The sequence below is a fragment of the Rhinopithecus roxellana genome, chromosome 4, assembly GCF_007565055.1.
Source record: "Rhinopithecus roxellana isolate Shanxi Qingling chromosome 4, ASM756505v1, whole genome shotgun sequence".
Lineage (NCBI taxonomy): Eukaryota > Metazoa > Chordata > Mammalia > Primates > Cercopithecidae > Rhinopithecus > Rhinopithecus roxellana.
Genome location: NC_044552.1, coordinates 6,773,369 through 6,796,740, shown reverse-complemented (window position 1 = coordinate 6,796,740; position 23,372 = coordinate 6,773,369). Strand labels below are relative to the sequence as shown.

At 40.6% G+C, this 23,372-nt stretch overlaps 1 protein-coding gene across 6 annotated transcripts in view; it reads left to right on the top strand.

The window, feature by feature from the left end:
• Positions 1-23,372, top strand: part of PHACTR1 (phosphatase and actin regulator 1) — a 336,171-nt gene that overhangs the window by 78,176 nt on the left and 234,623 nt on the right. For all 6 annotated transcript variants that reach the window (XM_010357137.2, XM_030928570.1, XM_010357141.2 and 3 more), the window contains exon 2: positions 21,481-21,645. In XM_010357137.2, coding sequence (XP_010355439.2) covers positions 21,481-21,645 — 165 coding nt within the window. The remainder of the gene's footprint in view (positions 1-21,480; positions 21,646-23,372) is intronic.

The window sequence follows — 23,372 nt, the reverse complement described above, 5'->3', positions numbered from 1 at the left end:
TTAGCTTTGAGCTCTTAGTCCTTGTGAGGTCATGATTATGCAGTAGAATAAATCCTATTGTTGCTGTGTTTACAGCAGTATTTTATAGATTCTTTTTATTTGTGCATATAGGATATCCCTGTGCCTTATATATGTATGTGATGTTTACTTTGTCATAAAATTTTTATTGTTTGAGAATATGGAAGATGATATGAAAGATTTTTTTTTTTTTTTTGACATGGGGTCTAGCTCTGTTGCCCAGGCTGGAATGCAGTGGCACGAATATGGCTCACTGCAGCCTTGAACTCTGGGCTTAGGTGATCCTCCCGCCTCAGCCTCATGAGGACTATAGGCGTGCACCACCATGCCCTGCCTAATTTTTATTTTTTTGTAGAGACAGAGTTTCACCATGTTACCCAGGTTGATCTTGAACTCTTGGGCTCACACAATCCACTCTCCATGGCCTCCCAAAGTGCTGGGATTACAGGTATGAGCTACTGTGCCCAGTGATATGAGAGAGATTTTGTTACTCTTTTATGTTGTTGTTTTTAGTTTTGGTCAAAATTTCCCGTTAGAGGAAGTCTCAATTTTGTGAAATAAAAAAAAAAAATACTGCCTCTATTTCCGAAAGTCATAAAAATGAACCTGACTTCTCTTTTCCCACTCTTATGGTTTCATTGTTTTTCCAGAGTGCTAAGGCATTCTTCCTAACTTGCAACTATGTATATGTGAAGAATACCCCATCCAGACCCCGCAAAATTAGGAATTACACAAAATTGCCTTTAAACTCTCTTATTTAAACTTTAGATTTTTAATGTCAACAAAATTCTCCTCATTGCTTTTTGGCAGGGCCATGATTTGGAAGAATGAAATAAGACTATTTTCCCCTCTGTACCTGTTTCCAGCCCTAACCAAACCGTAGACATGCAACTGTTTGAAGTGACTTTTCATTTTCACTGTGCAATGACTGCATACACTTGACATATTCTAGCTACCAGGTTATCATCATACTATTATACATGAGAGTATTACTGCCTGTTTTATGAACAAGTTGTCTTATATGGCCATGCTCTGTTAAAATGCACCATTATATCATTGATTCCTTCGATGAACAGCCATACTTAGCAGTTATTGGCAATTAGATAAAGAAAAAATAATTTAAGGCAACTGTAAAATGCTGTTTATTTCTAGCCATTTATCCTAGGTGGTCAGCCTGAGAACCAGAAAGGAAAATGCTATATACAGGATTGATTCAATCTGTCAGAATTTTGAAGCTTAATTAATGCAAACATGGCTACTGGCATAAAAGTTGTTTCAACTTTTATCGTATGAACTATTCTAGAAAAGAACTTTCTCAGTGTTATAAAGATAGAACTGACTTACTTTCTTCCTGTCCCATAGAGTGCCCTAAACAAAGAGCTAGTTTATGACTTTTAATAAAATTGTTCCTACTTTACACCAATTATAATAAAGCAAAATGGTCCCAAGAAATAATTATTTTAAAACCTCCCTACAAACTTATCTTCAAGAAAATCTGAAATTGTTTTCTTGTCTAAACCAATAGATGAGTTTGTGTCCCACAATGTTGTGAGTACTTCTGAAGGACAGGACTTTTGTTTGTCTAATCCACAAAGCCGCACACAGAGCAGATGCTCAATAAATGGTTGTGGAATTAAATTCATAAAAGGCAGTTTGTTGGAGAAACCAACTTTTGTTAAAGTACTTAATATAGATTTTCTCCCTCCAAACCACTTCCTCTCATATTTTATCTTGGAGGTTCAGTAATTACTCTCTTGGTGAGCTGAGAAAGAGCTCAAGATGAAAAGCTACTGTTTCTCCCCCAGTGGACATGTGGCTGAGTTCTGCAGATAATTAAAAGAAAAATTCCTGTTATTGGTATTGGGGTTGGGGCTGGGTTGTTATCTGAGTGGTATAGAGGGGACTTGTTTGTCAGACTTAAATATTCTGACTATGGCTTCTGTATTTGCAAATAAAGATTTCCTTAGCCTGGCTCGTCCTCCTGAATTGAATCTTTCTTGAACCAGCTCAATCCTGTAGGTGCAACTAATTTTTATAAGTATCAAAGGGAACAATTGTATTTGCATTTGAGGCAGTATAAATGGCACACAGAAAAAGTCCTTTTCTGGTAGTGAAAAGCCAGGAAATAGATAAATTACTTTCAATGTTTCTTGAAGGATAGTTCAACAAATATCAAATGCTGTTAGAAGACCTATGAAAATATTGACTTCATGTTGTCTAATTTCTTTCTGCTTAGTGGATCTACACCAGATCTCAGGCAATTTCTATTTAAATAAATGCCCTAAAGCCTTCAAAGTATTCATGAGGTGTTTGCTTTGTGCCTTGCATGATAACATTGTGAATGTATTTGAGTTACTCTTGGCTTTGTTAGTCAATTTAGCTATAGGATTAAAACCCAAATTATTTTATATTCCCAAGACAAAAATTAATCATAGATATGTCTTATTACACCAGCAAATGCGCTCTGTTGTTGTTATTAATCTATAAATACTTCCATTTTTCATTAGAGTGCCGTTTTCACATAAATTAAATCCTAACAGATAAAAATGAATTTGGCATACAATTAAGCCTGAACTTATTTTATTATATACCCTCCTCTCAGAATCTCCTTATTCCCCCCTCCCATTTTTAGATAGCCATTTATCTTTTCAAAATACAAATAGTCCAGAGAAGTTCTATGTGTGTTTTTTTTTTTAAAAACCTAACAACCCATTTTACTGCATTGTTCTAGTTTCTGTTTAAATAATTCCTACAACCTTATTTTAAAATGTAAGCAATTCTCTAGGTAAAAATATAGCTAGTGGAATGTCAAGGCAGAATTTATTATATTTAAAATATAATTTTATGATGAATTATAATACTAGTATTTGCTGGGCACTTAACTATGGCCAGGAACTGTGTTCAGTATTTAAGTACCTAATCTTTTGGAATACAAGAGCCCTATGAAGAAACTATTATTATTCTCATTGTAAAGTGATGAAATTTGCCTTAGGTCATGGGACTCATGACTCTCCATGCTGAAGCCATGCTTTTACATGCTGCATTGCACATAGTTCAGTGATAGCCTCGGGGAGGAAAGGTCACATTCAAGGTCATCGGTCATTCCTTTGTGCCCTGCACATTCAACCACAACTTCCACTAAGTACCATCTGTAAATTTGTTAGGCTTAAATACAAACATAATATTTATATTACAGTGATGATATATAATGTTCATATAGCTAATATTCATTAGTACTTACCACATGTTAAATCCATTACTAAATGTTTACATATATTCATTCCTCATAACAATTTAAGAGATAGGTTCTCTTATTTTCTCTATTATACAAAGGTGGTTACTGAGGCTTAGCATACGGCTAGTAGCTGACAGTGATGGGATTAAATCCACTCCCTCATTCCAAAAAATAAAAAATAAAAAAGAAGACTGAAGAAAAGAAAATTATAGAGAAGCTTAAAATTTGTCTATAACTTTATCGCCCAAATAGAACCACTATCAGCTAAGTTTCTTCTTCCAAATCCTATCCCTATGCATAAATGGATATGAAGATAGGCAAGTAAGCCATTCTTATAGAAAAATAGAATTATACATAATATTTGGCAAAACTAAGCAACAAACTATGGCAATTTTTCACATCAATAATGAGAGCTGTTTATAATTTTTAATGGCTGCGTAGACACGCATTAAATGGTTGTTTCTTAATTTAATCAATCTGTCATGGTTGAACATGGGGGTCATTATCTTTTTACAGTATTAAATACAAATAGAGCTTAATTTATGATATCACTCTTGAATAATATGTCAAACCTGACCAAAATTAGCAAATCCTCTTGTGGTTTATGGGACAAACTCATGTGAAAAGCCAATGGTCACCTTGAAACAACAGCCTCAGTTCAAACTCGAGATAAACTTACAACCAAGAGAAATTTCTAAGGACTCATGGTAGCCTCTAATCTTACCCTGTCATGTGAGAAAATTCTCCACATGTCATTTCTTACCTGTGGTTTGGAGGTGGATGCTGTCTCTTATTCCACAGCCCCACCTCCAGCCATGGCTCTGCTTGGATCAATCTTAACTACAGTGGTTTGTCCTAACCATGAATATTCCAGGAGATGGGAAATATTATACATACTGAAACCAGAGCCTATCCTTTCTCTGGGAAACATTCATTCATTTATCCATTCAAAAAATAATCATTAATTACTTCCTAGGTGGCATAAACGATCCTTGTCCTCCACGGCAAGCATGGAGGGTAGGGTCATGTCATTTAGGATGCTTTTGGCTGCAGTCACAGAAGTTCTCCTGCATCTTGGCCCAAAAAGTAAGGTCACTTATTATCTTATATAGCAAATGTGTCAGTGAGGCAGGTTCTAGGCCTGATTACCCTATGATTCTCTGCTCTGCTCACCTTTGCTTCAGGACTCTATCCTCAGGCCCGTTGCAAGGTGGCTACAATAGTTCGGGCCTCACATCCTGACACCATAGTGATCAGAGGCAGAAGTAGGACTTAGAGATACAGAATAGGTGTCTCTCTCTAAGTGTGAGGCAGCCATTCTTAGAAGCCTCACTACCTACAGGTACTCCCACCACCCCCCATTAACCCACCCATTAACCAATTCCTAACCAGAGATCCACCCACTAGAGCTTGAGTGGGATCAACTTCTAGGAAGCTCATGGTCTGGTGAAGAAGCTAAATGTTGGAGCACAGTCTGGGTTATATTAAAAAGGAAAATGGACGGATAAGGGTGCAGCATTTTTTTTTACAGAGGAAACTAGCAGGCAGCAGTGACTGGTAAAAATTAATTAGCCAGGCAGACCGAATGGCCTTGAGGCAGAAATGATGGGTTTCTTGTATTTGAAGACTAGAATGAGGAGCAGAACTGGAGCCAGTGAGTGATTGGAGATGGGAGAGATCATGTCCCTCTGGGCTGATGTGAAGCCTCCAGGGCCTTAAGAGCAAGGAGGACCCACTGGGGGATTCATAGAGGAACCATGGCATGCTTTGATTCATCTTTAGAAGAGATGTTCCTGGCTGCTGTATGGAAGACTTGAGGGCAAGTAACGAAAGTCAGAACACGGAAACTGATTATATGGATGACTGATCTACATGAGGAGAGAAGTGGGGAGAGTTGGCAAATAGTTAAGAGTTACCTTTGACCAGTTTTGGTGATGAGTTAGAGCTGGTGGCCATAAGGAAAAAGGTGGTATCAAGGACAACTCGTGGGTTTCTCTCTGAGCAATTAGATCACTGGCATTGCCATTACTAAAGAATGCTCCAGTTAAGGGTAAGAATAATTCACTTTAGATAAAGTGAAGATGAGGTGCCTATGAAATGTTATTTGGAGATGCAGAGTCATGATGAGGCTAGTATTAATTCAGATATTTTTCCAAATATTATTTTGTATGAAATAATATAATTCTCATAATAATCCATGAAGCAGAGGCTGTTATTATCCCCATATTCCAGATGTGGTAACTGAGACCTAGAGAAGTTAAAAACTTGGCCGATGTTACACAGCTAGTAAGAACTGTGTCAATGAGAAGAGCTTTTTGGGCTGGAAATACAAATTTAAAAATATTAAGATTATCAATGGTAATTAGAGCCATAGGTACAAATGAAATGGTCTAGGGAGAACTGAACCTTGGGAAATTCCATAATTTAACTCAAGGCCTGAGAGATACAAAAGTGCTCTAGAGAAAAGGGAAAGGGAAAGGGAGGAAGCCTTCCTGGGGATCAGCTTCTTTTGCATGAGTGTTCAAGTGTTAAAATTAAAAAAAAAAAAGGAAGGACTTGGCTCCTTTACAAACTAAAAAGCAGTTTATAAAAGGTTCTGAAATTCTGCCAGAGAGAGAGAGAGCGTGTGAAATATGGACATGTATGTCAGCACTTGATGTTCTGCCACTTAGAAACTATAGAGTTTGTATAAACTCAGGCAAATTACTTCTTTGCATTAGGATTAGGTTCAGCTGCATAAAACCAACTCAAAATAGTAATAACTAACACAAGATAGGGATGAATTTTTCTCTCATGTAAAAGAAGCACAGAGGCGGTCAGTTTAAGGCTGCTATGTATGATGGCTCCACAAAGTTCTTAAAGACCAAGATGCCTCCTAGCTTACAACTGTGTTATTACTATGAAGTGGCCCTTGTCCTCACAGTGCCTTCCATGTTCCAGCCATCACTTCTTTGATCTAGAAAACTGGATGAAGGGAAAAGCAAACCAAAGAAATGGCACATCTCTTATCTTTAAGCAGATTTCCCAGAAGTCACTTGGAACCCTTTGGTTCATATCTCATTGGTAAAAGCTTTATAATAGGCCCCACCTACCCTCACAGGAGGCTGGGAAACATTCTTTTGTGGGGCAAAAAATCAAAATGTATTCACTAAATAGAAGAATGGATTTGGCAGGTGGCCAGTTGTCTCTGCCATTGTCAATTTGCTCTTTTGTAAAACAGGATTTAAAATATTCACTTCATCTTTCTTATTGGTTTGTTGTAGGGATCAAATGATAAAATAACTGGGCAAGTCCTTGATAAATGATAAAACACTATTCAAATAGTTGCTGTGAGGATGGCCATTTACTCCTCTTGCACACAGTAAGCACTTAAATATGTTTTCAATGAGAAAATCTTAAAAAATATTTTCTATTTGTGGGGTCTAAAGCAGGAAATGTGGACTGATAACAGAGATTTTTTTTTTCTACAAATCTTGCACTTCAGTGGCAAAGCCTTTCTTTGCCTTCAGAATCCATTTCAGGACAGCCAAGATTGATATTTGATTAGCTCTGCGGTAAAGTTCCCATCAATATTGCCTACTCTCTGATGAACTCAGGCACTCTCCTGAGTTTTTCTGGTAGATAAAGTAGAAGAATTATTTGTGGGGATTGCAGCTCATGTCATTAACCCACCTGGTCCTCACAATTCTGACATCCTGGCAACATAACAAGGATTCCAGACCAAGGTCCCTTGTGGTGACTGTTTTTAAGGGAATGGCTCTTTAAATCAGAAACCAGTTGAAATGATCATTAGGAAACAGACTGCAAAGATAGCAGGGCACTCTGGAAACTGTAGCTACTTATTGTGCTTAGAGATTCCCAGGCATGGATAAAAGTAAATGAAGTTTCTTTTCCTATTAAAATAAATCTGGGGTAGTCAGGAATTATCTGTGAATACTGATAATCTTTTTAACTTTTGAGCTTGGCCCCAGAAACAGATGATGCTTTTGCATTAAATAATGACCTTTAAGATTATTCCACCACTCAGGGCAGTTTCTATTTCTTTCATTATATACGTGCTTTATATGTTAATTCCTCTAAAAATAAAATAATGTTTGCTCTTGTACAGTACTTTGCATTTTAGGATTTTAAAGAGTAGAAATTTCCTCTTCTCTTTCTTCAAAATCCCTACCCTCATAATTTGAATTGTACAATAAATGCTTAAAAAATTTTTGCCACATCAATGCATCATAACCTCCTGTACTCATGGGCTTCCCAAAAGTTCCCAAAAGTCCTCCCCAAAAGTTCCTGAAGGGACAGGTCTGAGAGCAGGACCCTCGACATCAGCCTGTTTCTCTATTTCTTGTGACTGTCCTTTTTTCTTTCCTTGACCTGTTGCCTTATAATTTAATGCTTAAATTTTGGAAAGGGAAAAAGGAACAAGCACAAATAGAGCTGATTTAGTTAAGATGAGTTTCATTATGTGGCCTAAAGGAAAATGGAAAAGATGCTATATACATTAAAAAACCATATTGCAAGTAATGCAGGAAAACATGTTTGACAGATGATAAGCCCAAATTGTAGCCAACAATTCAACTTGGGGAAAATTCCCACTTAGATCTGGTGTGGCTTGGTTAGTTTCATTGATGAGTCTTACTGGATAGTCATTAGCTGCTCTTTGTGATACCCTCCAGCTGAGACACAGGACCCTGCCCACCAGCCACCACCTTCCTGTGAGATTCAAGTAAAATCAAGAGTGTATGCAGACTGAAATGGTTATAAACAATCAACACTCTAAATTTGGAGTCAGGAAATATTTAATGGGCACCCACAAAATGCCACTTATTATACTAGAGTTTCCATGTATTAGTATAATGGTTATATATGCAATCAGAGAGGTAGATATTGCTATTTCCGTTTTTGTAGTTAAGGAAATATAGTTTTGAGGCTGATTAACTTGTCTGTGGTTACAGAGCAAGTGATGATTAAGTGCACTTAAACCTGATGTTCAAAGTCCCAATTCTAGGCTCTAAGGTGAATACATCCAGATATTTGGAGAAAAGAACTCAAAAATAAGGAAAGTAATAATTTAAAAATAAACACTAAAGCAAATGTGAATTCAGAACTTCCTCTGGGGCAAAATTAATAGGTGACTTTCTCTGTTGAGACCTCTTTAAAAATGTAACATCTTTCATGCAGAAGAATAATAAAAAGTCCCCAAAGGAATCAACAGGACAAAAAAGAATAGGACATTTACCTCTGAAAAAAGACTAATGGAAGTCAATTTCTGTGTTCTGAGACAAGGACAATTAAGAATTCCTCGTGAAAGTCTTGACCAAGATATGAGCACGGTTCCTTACTTTCTGAGCAATAATCAAAACAGGTCCAAGTTAGAGCCACTGGTGGTAATTAAAATACACACACACACACACACACACACAGAAGAGAAGAAGAAAAGAATGTTTTAGCAAGGATCAACACCCTTGCGAAAATGTTCACTTCAGAAATACTATTTGAATTTCACCTCGTCACTACACAAATGACAAATGGCACTGAAAAACTCATCTGGGAGGTAATGGGAGCTACATAAGGAAACAGGGTAATGTCATCACGCAGAGAAAGTGAGAAATCTGAGCTTAAAAGGAAGTAGACTCAAGAAATGATTCTCAAATGGAATGTAAAGTTTCATCAGGTTCTCTATCATCCTACACTTAATAGGTAACAGAGTGGCTGTTTTCATGAGATTTTGGAATGAGTTCAAGAGAGAAAAAAGTGTCCAGGAGTGTATTAACCTTGACAGTATTAATGGAGGGAAAGATTTTGCAAAGGTCGAATCAAAAAGCCTGCACCGCCTGGTCTTGAGCATCCTCAAACCATCCACAGGAAAAGATGTGTGAATGACAAGTCTCTAGACTCAGTCCTGGACCACGGTAACTTTGTGTGAGTTGCCACATTCTAGGCAAATCCCTTGACTCCTCTGTGTCTCGGTTCCTTTAACGATAGAATGGTACAAAAAATACTCAACATTTGATAAATTGTGTTTCATGGAACACAAGTCTGTGAGACCTTAATGATGTCCCACAAAAAAACCACCAGCCAACCATATTTGTGATTAAGTTAAGTTTGGAAAATAAAAGGTTCAACAGAGTTTAAAAGGTTTACTGCAGACCTTCTGAGAGCCATTAAAAGGCTAAATTGTAATTCAATTCTTGGAGAAAATAGTATCATAGTCATACATAGAGAAACAAATGAAATGTTATGCCCCACCCACATAATGGGGGTGTTGTGAAGATCTAATGAGATAATAGATCTAAAAGCATTTAGAATAAAGCACTACATGAACATTAGGCATTTTAAAATAATTCCCAGTGATTTCAGGTTTTAGGGACTGGCAGACACCACTGAAGTATGACTGAATTTTCTATACTAAGGATCTTTCTTCTTAGCCAGCCACCTGAAGGCAATGGATATAGCTGGGAAGAAGGGAGTAGGATCCTAGGGTTCAGTAGGAGTGCTGCAGGTCTCAAAGAGTGATTCTCAGAACACTGCTGTCAAAATTACCTGGGCTGCCTATTTATGCATTCATATTCCTGGTGCTGTAGGTGTGAGATGGGATTAAAATTCTTAACAGGTACTTCAGTTGATTCTTATATGCACTAAATTTTGAGATCCACTAGTCTGAAGAGACAGCACAGTTGAGAGCCTCCAAAACTTTTTAAATTCATGTAAGTCCGTAAGGGATATTCTAGCTGTGAAGTGGTAATGAACTTCACCCCAGTGGAACCCTTATTAGCCAGGTGGTCTGACTGATACCAGAGGAGACTTTTCACTTTCAGATAACTTTAGTGGAGCCCATGTTCTGTGCCCCAAAAGAGTGGTTGTAGTATATGCCTATTAATCTTTATAAGTCTGTATTATCCCCATTTTACAGAGAGGAAGCTGATGGGACTTCCCTAAGGTCACACAGTGAATTTGTTAGAAGCCTTTTAGTTGCAAGTAAAAGAGAACCCCACTCAACCTAGTGTAAGTAAAAAAGAGAATTTATTGCTTTGTATAAGGTAAACATTCAGGGTTATAATGGTTTCAGGCAGGGCTGGATCCAGAAGACCAAGTGATGTAATGAGATTTCAGTTTCATTGAGTCATCTCTGTTCTCTTTGTCTCTGTTGTGGCTCCATTCTCAGGCAGCCTCTGCCATTAAAGTGACTGAAAGGGCTGGGCATGGTGGCTCGCGCCTGTAATCCCAGCACTTTGAGAGGCCGAGGTGGGAGGATTACTTGAGGTCAGGGGTTCAAGACCAGCCTGGCCAACATGGCAAAACCCTGTCTCTACTAAAAATACAAAAATTATCTGGGTGTGGTGGTGCACACCTGTAATCCAAGCTACTTGGGAGGTGGAGACACAAGAACCGCTTGAACTCGGGAAGTGGAGGCTGCAGTGAGCTGAGATTGAGCCACTGCACTTCAGCCTGTGAAAGATTCAGCCTTCAGTCTTCACAAAGTGAGATTATGTCTCAAAAAAAAAAAGAAAAAAAAAAAGGATTGCGGGGGCTGAAAGATTACCCATAGCTCTATAGGACAAGGGTTGACAAGCTATGGCCATGCAGGCCAGATGCTTGTTTTTATAAATAAAGTTTTATTGGAACACAGACATGCCCATTTGGGCATATTAGTCTACCACTGCTTTTACAGTGCATCAGCGGAGTAGAGTACTTCAACAGAGAGTATATGTTCCGTAAAGCCTAAAGTACTTACTATTTGGCTTAACAGAAAGAGTTTGCTCACCCCTGCAGGGGAAACCAGGCTTTGTTGAGGTGGGATTTGAGTCTGTGAAAGGCACTATTTATTTAACTGCAAGAAGAATATCAGACCCTAGGGTCTATGAATTTAAGATGAAAAAAGGGTCTACGTTATTTAAAGATTGTTGCTTTGGTTTAACACAAGACTTGGGAGTTTATCTACAATTTAAGTAAGTTCTGTTCCCAACACAAATGTATTCTATAGATTAAATGAACAACAGAATGTTTTATAAGTTTTTGTAGTCATTATATGTGTTAGTGGTTGAAAGCTACATTCCTGGGAGATAAAACAAAAATTTTGTACTGAATATCTAAGGAAGAATTTTGATAATAACATCTATTAGCTCAATAAGTCTAACAATATAGAACTTGTATAATTTTAAATATTTTACATGTTATAATTTTAAATTTAAATATTTTACATTTTATAGTTTTAAATGTGAATAGAAACTTTCCTCCCTACCTGTCTGGTCCATTCACAATATGCTCTCTTCATTGCCCTGTGTTCATGGAATAGAAATATTTTCATCCTTCCAACACAGTTCTTAGAACATATGAAGTATTTGACATAATAGGGCTGTTTCTTCTCAAAGCTTATGAATCATCATTGTGACTTGGAGATTCTTTTAACATTAACCAAGGCTAAATGAAGATGTTTTAGTTTGTGACCCCTACATTGATTAGGCTTAGAGCCTATGTAATCTGCAATCCCAGCTGAAAGAGCATGTTTATCAGTGGTTCCAACAAAATCCAGCATTGAGTCTCATTGTCTAGCCAAGCTCAATGGCTCATCCCTGAATGAATTACTGTGGGTGGAGGTTGGAGATGCAATGCTCTGATTGGCCAGCACTGGGTCACATGCCCGCTTTTGGCGTCAGGATGGAAATGAACTTCCTGAATCACCCAGAGTGCAAGGAGAGGAGGAGTGACTCTCCAGAGGAGAATTAGAAAGCCCTTGCCACCTGGTGGGGGCCAGAAAGAACTCCTCTCCACCAGTAGCTATTAGGTGGTAGATTCCGGATCTGGACCCTCATCCTCCTGGTTTCATAATATTTTTCCCCTATACACGATGGTTAGCATTTTCTAAGTGAAGCAGATCTGAGCCTGTTCCAGGCCTGACTGGCACCTGCTGAGTTCATGATTGTAGCTTGTGGCACAGGTCCTTAGTAAATAATGTCCTAGCCGGTTCTTCTTGTCCTAGTGATCTAGAGCGGGTATTCTCCAGGGCACCTACAGACAGGTGTACATCTATATTATGACATTTTAGGGTAAGACAGCACCTCTTTTCTCTTGCTAGAGTAGGATCAATTTATACTTGACATCTGTTTTGCAGCCTTTTCGAAAAAGCAGCTCATTTCCTCCCTCATCCCTGAAGCCCTCTTACTACTTTAGTGAGTAATACAAAAATTCAAAAAGCCAGACTCTCACACATTGAGGAGATATTCTTGCAAATAGGCATGTCTTAGTTAAAAGCATGTGTTTCTCTTCTTTCGAGAATCACTTTTTCCTATTCATTAGTCCCTTCTCAATTTCTCCAGCTCTAAAATGGGGATAATATATAGCCCTAGCTCACAAGTTTAATTTGAGGATTATATAAGGTAACACATTTTAAGTGCTTAGATCAGTGGAATAGACTTAGCGACTGAAACATGTTAGCTGTTATGAATGCTGTTATCCTCCTCATCCTCATCATCATCAGTTATGATCTTTACCATCGTAATAGTCATCAGCACCGATACCTAAGGAAGTACTATACCTTTTAGAATCCCCCCTCCTGTTAGAAGGAAACGCAGAGTCCCATAAACCACATTGGTCATGTGGCCTCTTTCTGATACAGTAGCCCACGATTCCAAAACCAGTAGAGCTAACTTCTTGCTTTCTTTAAAACTGGCACATCTTAGGGCACCAGGATTTATGGATGTTCTTGTATTCTTCTTAGCTGTCAATTCATGCTTCAGGAGCAAATTAACAGAAACATGACTTGGGCCATCTTTGGACCTATGGATCCCTGAGTTTCCCTTCCTTCCCATCTCCCCGCATTGCGTGTCAGCACAGTGTTTTCCCAGGGGACCACTAAAGGGCAGCTCTGCCTGTTCACAGTGCAGGAGGCAGCAGCACACCTATGATGAAAGCATCCCTAGGGACTTGCCCCTGGCAGTGACTAGAGCTGCCTTTACCAGGCAGAACTCTGTAGAAGCCAGAGACAAAGGAGGAGGTTGGCCAAGCGCCTGAGCAAATCTGTTGAGAAGTTTGGGTCCAGGTCTATGCAGCTTCCCTCCCTTCTCCCACCACCTCCCAGCCCACAGGACTCTATCGTATAGGCATGCACACATTATTGGTTCATCCCCCATGAGGACTACCATTCTTGTAAGCAATAAGATTGAACTCTCTCAATGTAAACGCTGACCTCTCCCTCCAGAGATGTAGTGGGGAAGACTGCCAAATGTCATGATGTGGCGTAATAGTTGCGTCTGGGGTGTGGGTGGTGTTTTGTGTGGAATGTAAATGGAATTTCCTCTGATGGTTCCCAGGTAGAAAACATAGCCACCTGTGTGTCCAAGTGGCTGAGGAGCACCAGAGCTCCCTCCTCCTCCCCATCCCCACCAGGACTTGCATTACTCAAGTCATCCAGTCTTTGGATTCAAACAGATAAACCCTTAGTTAAATGTTGCTGTCTCATTACCACATGCTCAGCCAGTATCAGTGTCCACAGCTTGGTGCTAATACATAAATTGGATCCCTCTTTGACTGGATGCTAAGGGATGGGGAGGAGGAGGGCAGGTGCACAGAGTTGCTAAAAAGCCTCAAAGGAGGAGGTGAGGGCAGTGAAGGTCAGTGATCCTCATACTCACCAATGTTAACATGAGCACTCAGGCATCGTTTCTGTGTTTAATAGCTCTTGGACAACACGGTCTTGTTGATGTATCTCCTAGCTCCTTCGTGGCATATATTTTTCCTTTAACCAGGCAACCTCTATGTGCTAAAAGAGTCTCTGTTGTCCCCATCGTTTTCCCTCTTTAATACCCAATCCTTGTCCCATCCACTCCCCACTTTAAGTCCCCATCCCATTCCTAAAGAAACCAGATGGGCATTCTGGATTTTTAGAATAAACATGTTTTACTCTTTTTTAAATAAAAATCAAAAAACAAGGCCGGGCGCGGTGGCTCAAGCCTGTAATCCCAGCACTTTGGGAGGCCGAGATGGGTGGATCGCGAGGTCAGGAGATCGAGACCATCCTGGCTAGCACGGCGAAACCCCGTCTCTACTAAAAAATACAAAAAACTAGCCGGGCGAGTTGGCGGGTGCCTGTAGTCCCAGCTACTTGGGAGGCTGAGGCAGGAGAATGGCGTAAACCCGGGAGGCGAAGCTTGCAGTGAGCTGAGATCCGGCCACTGCACTCCAGCCTGGGCGACAGAGCGAGACTCCGTCTCAAAAAAAAAAAAAAAAAAAAAAAAAAAAAAAAATCTTCTGGTTAATCAATTCTAGGATGTCAGAAACACTTCCAAGAGATCCAGCCTCTGTAAGAGTATGGTATGACTTATTCTAGAAAAAAGAAAAATAGTGTCCTCATATGATAATTCATATTAACCCTTCATTTATTTATGATAAGGTAGCTCTGAAAGTGATAGTACATTTATAAAAGGGACCTTTCTGAATGTCTGGGCACCTGTGTGGCATCATTTTGCAGGACAGGAAAAGGCAGTGCAGGCCAGCCATGGTGGCTCACACCTGTAGTCCCAGCACTTTGGGAGGCCAAGGCAGGCGGATCACATGAGGCCAGGAGTTCAAGACCAGCCTGGACAACATGGTGAAACCTTGTCTCTGCTAAAAATACAAAAATTAGCCGAGTGTGGTGGTGCATTCCTATAGTCCTGGCTACTCGGGAGGCTGAGGCATGAGAATGGCTTGAACCCGGGAGGTGGAGGTTGCAGTGAACTGAGATCGTGTCACTGCACTCCAGCCTCCAGCCTGGGTGACAGAGCAAAACCCTGTCTCAAAAAAAAAAAAAAAAAAAAAAAAAAAGGCAGTGCTGCTTCAGCGTAGTGAGCTGACAGCCTAGCTTGCCTCCACTCTGATTTTGGTTCCCATTCCTAGGGTGGTGAAATAAGGGGGATATATAACCCCTTCTAATTACAAGCAAAAGTGAAGGTTATCAGATCCTGCAACAGAAACGTTCTGTTATTGAGTTCACTTAGGATTAAGAAACAAGAATCCAATTTATGAGAATCTTAGGTCCTCCAAAAACCCTAGGAGCACTTAGCAGATGGAGAGATCTCCACTGGGGTCCCAAATGGGCTGCCCTCCTGCCTCTGGTGCTGACTCTGACTAGACATCAGATGGCACAGACACCGTGCTTCCTTCATTCCAGGTTGCTCCCTGGGACACTGTATGACCAGCACTTTCTAGGCCAGCAGGAAGCCAAGGTGGTGCCATCCTTGCGCATGCCTTTTGAAAGCCAAACCACCGTGAGAAATATGGTGTACCTGAGGAGTGCCCCTGGCCCAGCTCCTCCCACTTCAACAGAGACCATATGGTCCATAAAGCCTAAAGTACTTACTATTTGGCCCTAGGAGCCCACCAAGAGTCATCCCAGGCTGCCACAAGGGCTGGGGTTCAGAACACCATCAGGCCGAGGTGCTTTGGTTCTTGTTCATTAAAATCATGCACACATCAAATATTTTCTTTCTAGCCTTTCTAAGGAGAAAGAAAAATAATCTCCTAATCATTTCCACCCTATGGATAAAACAAAATCCAGTTTTGTCATAAGTGGGAGCCCAAACTGTGTGGTCCTTTAAAGAGCGTTCTCTTGGGTGGTAGAGCAGGAAAGACGCCAGGAGTTTGCTTGCCCATGGCTCGTTCCTCACTTCACCCTTCTGAAGGAGCTCAGCTGCCCAGCTTCCAACGTTTTGATTCAACATGCTCAGTCCTGGCAGCTGACATTCAAGCTGATTCATGTGTAGCTCAGCATTTTCTCCAGACAGCATGAGGTAGCCACCTTTGAGCAGGCCAAAGCGAAGCTGTCTTTACATGCTCCATTTCCAAGGAAGGCTGTTTGTGATTCCAAAACATGGCAGGCTGTGCCTTACTCTCCCACTTGCCATCATCCCTTTCTTTCTCTGGTTTCTGCAGTGGGAGAGCACTTTATTCTGAACCCTGGTTTTTTGTGGGTTTTTTTCCCTTCATTTTCTTTTCTCTCTCTCTCTCTCTTTTTATTTTTTATTTTTATTTTTGTGTTTGTGTGATGGAGTTTCGCTTTTGTCACCTAGGCTGGAGTGCAGTGGTGCAATCTCCGCTCACTGCAATCTCCACCTCTTGGATTCAAGTGATTCTCCTGCCTCAGCCTCAGTAGCTGGGATTACAGGCACCTGCCACCACACCCAGCTTATTTTTTGTATTTTTAGTGGAGACAGGGTTTCACCATGTCGGCCAGGCTGGTTTTGAACTCCTGATCTCAGGTGATCCACCTGCCTCGACCTCCCAAAGTGCTGTAATTATAGGCGTGAGCTGCCACACCAAGCCTTCCCTTCCTTTTCAAACTGTATTCACAAATTGGCTCATTCTTGAGCCATCCTCACACTTAAGCCTTCCAATATCATTATCTGATGCCAAAGCTAGCCCCCATCATCAAATGAATTGAAGAAAAATGTAATGGGGTGATTAAAATATAAATCAACTAAACCTAATGTGATCCAGTCTACTCAATAATCTGCTGAATTTAAGAGCTAAACATCATGAATTTCATAATAATACTTATTAAGCATTCATTTACCTACTGAGTTATAATTATACCTTTATAATACCCTCTGTTCCTTGCCACTCTTGGTTTTTCAAAGACAGTTCTAATTTCATATCATTATTTTAATGGGGCAATTTCAGAATAATTTGTATCCACTTCTCTTTTTTTTTTTTTTTTTTTGAGACGGAGTCTCGCTCTGTCACCCAGGCTGGAGTGCAGTGGCCGGATCTCAGCTCACTGCAAGCTCCGCCTCCCGGGTTTACGCCATTCTCCTGCCTCAGCCTCCCGAGTAGCTGGGACTACAGGCGCCCACCACCTCGCCCGGCTAGTTTTTTTGCATTTTTTAGTAGAGACGGGGTTTCACCGTGTTAGCCAGGATGGTCTCGATCTCCTGACCTCGTGATCCACCCGTCTCGGCCTCCCAAAGTGCTGGGATTACAGGCTTGAGCCACCGCTCCCGGCCTGTATCCATTTCTTAAAGATGTGATTGTGGAACAGCCTTTTGGTTCTCATGGCACTTTTTTTTAAAGACAAATAACGATACTTATTTTCATACCTCTGAAGATGTGAGGGAATGAATTGAATCAAATGCAGTTATCCAGTTATCTATTTAATAAGTCATTATTGAGTGCCAACCATGAGAAGCAAACTCAGTATCAACCCTGAATAATTCCTCTCTTGATTTTTTTAGAGGATTCTGTGTATAATCTCTCTTTAACCTTTAGCAGATGTTTTGTGTTGGCTGAACTCAGAGAATTCTCAAACTGAATATTTTTACAACTTCACCTTTTGTGGCTTAGGCTCTTTTGAGAATCAAAGAATGATAGGAAATCTTCCAACCAAATGCAGATACCCATCCCCTTGAAGACCACTGGGATCCAGAGATCCCGGGATGAGCTGCTTCTACAGGGAGGATTTCATTTTGACTACAACCCGTGTTTAGAGAAGTGCTAGAAGATCATTCTGAGCAGCTTACTCAGGTTGAGAGTAATAAGTCAGGCTGTTTTAATACAAAAAATAGGTTATTTCATGGAGGAAAAAAGCTTGAATAAGTGATTATTGGCCTTGTCTGAAGGCCAATATAGGACATTAGAACTTCCTACTGTATGCTGTGGGGAGCCACTTGTAGTTCCTACAAGGAACAGACTTCTAGTGAAAGTATCCAATACAGGTTTGAAGGCAGGAGAGTAAGTCTGGCAATGTAGGTTTGGAGACTTGTAAAATCTGGACAAAAGCAACAAAAAGACTATTCACCAAGGTAAGAAATGGGGGGGGGGGAGTGATGAGTATGAAAGAGAAGGTGTCCTTGGGAGAATCAGACCTCTGGACTGTGGTGGCTTTGCTTCCTTCCTGGACTCAATACCTCTTTGCTTTGGTTTCCCGCAATTATCACTACTCATGTGGCTCTGCTGACATTGTTGAAGAAGCACCAACTCAAGCAGCTGATGCCATTTAAAAAGCAGAATGCTCAAATTCAGTGTTACTTCTGAGGCCATTTACTTGCCTGATTTGATTTCTTTTTTATTCCTTGTCGTAGCTGTGTTGTTGTTATTGTTACCACTCTCCTCAGCCATTCCACAACCGTACTTAAAACCTTCTGAATCTTTTATCTTCCTCCTTTAGCCTCCAATAATCCATTATTTTACCACTGCTGCTAGATTATTCTCCCTGAGGCCCACATCTGATCTATGCCATTTGTGATCAGACACCTCAGTTCAAACTTTCAATCACTCAGCATACAATCTCCTGATCACTAATACTTTTGTACACTTTTGATCCCACTTCTTCTCCTTCCTAAGAACCATGTTTCATACATTTCTCAGCCTTTTTTCTACATCTTCGGTCTGTCACTTTCCCCTGGCTCTGGCAGCTCAGCCTACTGACCCCCAAATCAAGTCTCTCCTTCCTACCTTGGCAAATTTCCTCTCAATAGTTCTTCATTACCTCAAGAAATAAAGTTCTAATCCCTAAAGAGCCTTTGCAAAAATACTGAATTATCTGGCTGCAAAGTTCTTGTCCCCATTGAGCTGCCATCCTATTCTGCTCCTTCCTTTATCATCAAATTCTTTAAAACATGTAAAATCATCACATTGACCTAGTCATGAAAACTAAAAATGTTAGCCATTCTCACTTCCTGGCACTTGCTCATGTTTATCCAGAGAGTTACCAAATCTGCTGATTCTCCCACCTGGCTGAATCGCATCTTTTCTTCCTATCCTTCTGTCATGCTCCTGCTTGAATCCTAGTCACTGTGATTGCAGTGTCCTCCTGATGGTTCTCGCTGTCAAGGATTTTCCCATATTCTGAGTCAGGTTACCTTTGCTGCTGCAATGATATTCCTAAGAAACAAATCTAGTTGCATCCTGATCAGGCCGACCCCCCCCCCCCCCCGTTCTCGAGTACCTGGCATGGAAACGGGGGGCCGGCCCTTCTCGATCAGGCCGATCCCCCCATTCCACGCCAGGTACTCTTGATCTACTTTACCGGGTTCTACTCATTATATTTTTCCCCAAAGCAAGTGTCTTCTGGCATACTCTATAATTTATTTGGTTTCAGCGTTTGCTGTCTGCCCTTCACCCTACCTCCGCATGTGAACCCTATGAATTGGTATTTTTATCTGTTTTGTTTACCTCATAGCCTAAGCATCTGGTATAGAGTGAGCATGCAATACATTTTGGTTGAATGTAATAATGCCAGTTTCCCATTCTCAAATTTCCTTGTCCCTCTGCTCAGAGGATGAACCCCAAATGCCAATTCATTTCAAGAGCTTGCATGATCTGGTTGCAGACCCTCCAACCCCACTCTCTCTCCATTAGTGCTTCATTTCACCTAATGTCACTGAGGCTCACAGTTGACTGAGTTCCTTCAAGTCCCCAGATCTTCCATGCTTTCAGCCCTCTCTGTTCCTGTTGGGTCTGTTTCTCCTCCCAGGGATCCACTTCTCCCTCTTCCCTTTGCAGGGAGAACAGTTCCTCCTCTTTCAAAACTTAAGCCCAAAGTGACCTCCCTCGAGGTCTTCTCCAATGCTGTGAAGCAGAAGTTGTTGCTCTCTCCTCTTCACCTCCATTGAGTTTTACATCATAGCTCTGTTGTGGTATGTTCTTACACACTGATCCCTCTGTCTCCCCCTTGGGACTATGTGCTCAAGACTGGTTTTCCTGTGTGTCTTCCCCAGAAATGGTCATAGTGTCTGGCAGAGATTTAAGTGGTCACTTAATTAAATGATTGAAAAAAGGAGCTCCCAGTGCGTTGAACCAGGTAGTAAAAGGTTTAAGTGCCCTCTTCATTGCAATATGTCCAAATCATGGCTGCCCTCACCCCTAAACCTGTGCCCTCCCCTGTCTTCCTTATCTCTATGAATGAAGGGTACTACTCTGCTGACCTGAATCTGGGAATTGCCAATGATCTGTCTCCAGTCCTTCAGGTCACTCAATCAGTCACTAAGTTCTTTTGACTTTGCTCCTGACGTGTCTCTCAATTCCATCTGCTTTCTTTCAGTCCTGCTGTGGGGAGCTCTTACTAGCTTATCACATCTGTCACCAATACAACTGCCACAGCACACACTCAAAATTCCATATGTATTGAATGAATGAATCTCCTGAGTTAAAACTATGTTCAGACCACAACAAGCAGACTATCATTTTTATGTGGTCATTGACAGGTTGAACTTGCAAGGAATGCATCGGTTGAAGAAGTCTGGATGATTTTTTTGAGAGACTATGGTCAAGGCCAAACAAAGTGGTTTGGGATTTGCCATGGCTTCAGATACTGTTTTGCTTTCTGGGAAGTTGAATCCACACCCTCAATTTTGCCAAAGAGCTTGTTTTCTCTGATTATTCCTTTCTTAAAAATTTAAGTTGGGGTATTGGACTCTGTAAATATGGAAAAGAGTTAGTTTTATTTCATGTGGTAAAAAGAGGTTGGGATGATTGTGACCTTTAAGGAAGGGTCCACTAGGCATTATGAGATTGAAAGTCTTAATTTAATATGCTCAAGTGTTCCATTATTGGGATTAGCGTAGATTTTCCCTAAAGATACCCCCGGCTCTCAATTTCTAAGAATTTTTTTTTTTTTTAAGCAAGTCTCCAGGAAAAGAAAATCTAGTGGAATTAAGACAATTGTAAAATCTAATGGAAGTGTGAGTGATTCTAAAATAGATCAGTAATCCTGAAGAACAGTCACTTGTTTAACAGATTTCAGTGCTGCTGAAAGTCTAGGTAAAGCCAGGTAGTAGGAAGTAGAGAGCAGTGGGTGTTGGAGACATTGGCTTTGGAATAGACAGTTGATAAATGTTTTCTGTCTTCTTTTTTCTCAGCAGACAGTGCTGTAGTGATTGCATTTGCCAAGTCTTATTTGAGAAATTGCTGGACCAGTAGTTACACTGACTCTCATTTGAATCTTCTGGTGGCCTCTCCCTGTTTTGGGCGGGAGTCCCTGACTTGTCCAGAGAGCTCTCCTCCTCTTTCTCTTCCTCCTCCAGCCTAAGTAGAAGTTGAGCAAATTTGGCTGGGGTGTTCTGAATCTCTAGGGTTTGGCCAACTGTCCTCAGCCTTCAGAACACACTGGTATGACTTCCATTCCAAAAGGCAAAAAGAAACTCTGGTCACGTGGTTTCTGTTATCTGTAACCATGGAAAACGTTGGCCATCTGTGAGGCTCCCATTTTAACACTCTTTTTCTCTCTTTATTTTCATTTCTTTCTTGGAAATAACAAGCTGAGGAAGTGGAGAGGCTGGCGGCGATGCGTTCTGACTCCCTCGTCCCAGGCACCCACACCCCACCCATCCGCAGGAGAAGTAAGTTTGCCAACCTGGGAAGGATTTTCAAGCCTTGGAAATGGAGGAAGAAGAAAAGCGAAAAGTTCAAACACACGTCAGCAGGTAAGATGATTTGTTTTTTCATTTCTCATTGGGTATTTGTTGCCTTCAACTCTATTATCTTAATTAATAGAATTGAATTGCAATAGGCTGTTTGAACCAAAGGGAAAAAAATATCAAGCCTTGAAATTGCCCTTGTCTTTAAAAATTCTTCAATATGACCAAGAATGACTTTTATATCTTATGTGTTTTCTCATATCTCATGTTTTTTTGGTTTGTTTTTAAATTAAAGAACCACTCTTTTTATTTGATCTATGAATAATCTGAATTTAGAACTCCACCTTTTCTATAATTGAATGCTTTTATTCTGGCATTGATGATCCATTTATTATATTCAATGTTATTTTCACTATTCCAGTAAAAGTGAACACATAGCAGAAAACAAGTTATATAGTTACTGGCAGGTAAGAATAGGTTATTTCATGGAGGAAAAACCTTGAATAAGTGATTCTTGGGCATAGCAGGAAAACAAAGAATACAAATGAATCATTGTAGTGGCAAAGATAACTGTACAGTTTGTGGCTCAATGGACAGCAAAGAAATGTGGGGCAAGTCAGCACAGCTGAGGGGTTAAGAGCACAGATCCTGGAGCCAGACTTCCTGGGGTTGAATCCCAAATCTGATACTTGCTGGTTGTATGATCTTGCTCAGTTTATTAATGCTGTGCTTTGGCTTCCTCATCTATAAAAATAGAAGTAAGAAAAATACCTTATATGAGTTAATGTTTGTGGAGAGTTTGTGTGGCATCTTAGGTGGATATTTTTTCAAGAAGTAAGGGTGTGCAGAGGGAAATGTGCTACAGGGAGAGACACAGAGTTTTGACTTCGCCCCACTGGGTCTGCAGTCAGATAGTGGAAGAGCTATATAGATTCTCTTTGGTTTTGGTCGGTTTGGGCTGCCATAACAAAATACCATAGACTGGGTGGCTTAAACAACAGAAATGTGTTTCTCACAGTTCTGGAGGCTGGAAGACCAAGATCAAGTTGCTGCAAGATAGGTTTCCTTCTGAGGCCTCTTCTCTTGGCTTGTGGATGGCAGCCATCTTGCTGTACACTCACATCACCTCTTCATTTTTGTGTGCACAGAGAGAGCATGTGCGTGAGTGTGAGCAGGCTGGCGAGAGTCTCTCCTTATAAAGACACTAAATCCATCATGAGTGCCCTACCTACATGACCTCATCTAATCCTAATCACCTCCCAAAGTCCCCTTTCTCCAAATACCAACACAAGGGGAGTGAGGGTTTCAACATATGAATGTGGGAGGGTCACAACTAAGTCCACGGGACTTCATTTTGATTTTTCTAATCACGCGTCCAGTCATTGCCAGGGCTACCCTGGCTTGAAGGCTTTCATTTCCTTCTTCCCTCTACATCCTCAAAAACTCAACCTGCCTTCTCGCCTGCTCAGAATCATCACCTCTTCCATTTCTTGGGTTTCCTCCCGCTTTGCCTCAACCCCAAACTAACCTTGAAATAGGAGATGTGCTTCTTGTCCCTGAATATCAGTCCACAGATCTGAGAATTTTAATGCTAATCACTTTTGGAAAAGAAAGAGAATAACATAGAAAAGCGGCAGAGTCTTGAAATCTTAATTCTCATGGTAGCCATGTTTTCTGACTAGCTCAGTAGCTCTCTCTTGCAGTCTCAACATTTTGGGCAGCCCAGGTAAGAGGATCCCTTGAGGAGTTAAAGATCAGCTTGGGCGACATAGTGAGACCTCATCTCTACAAAA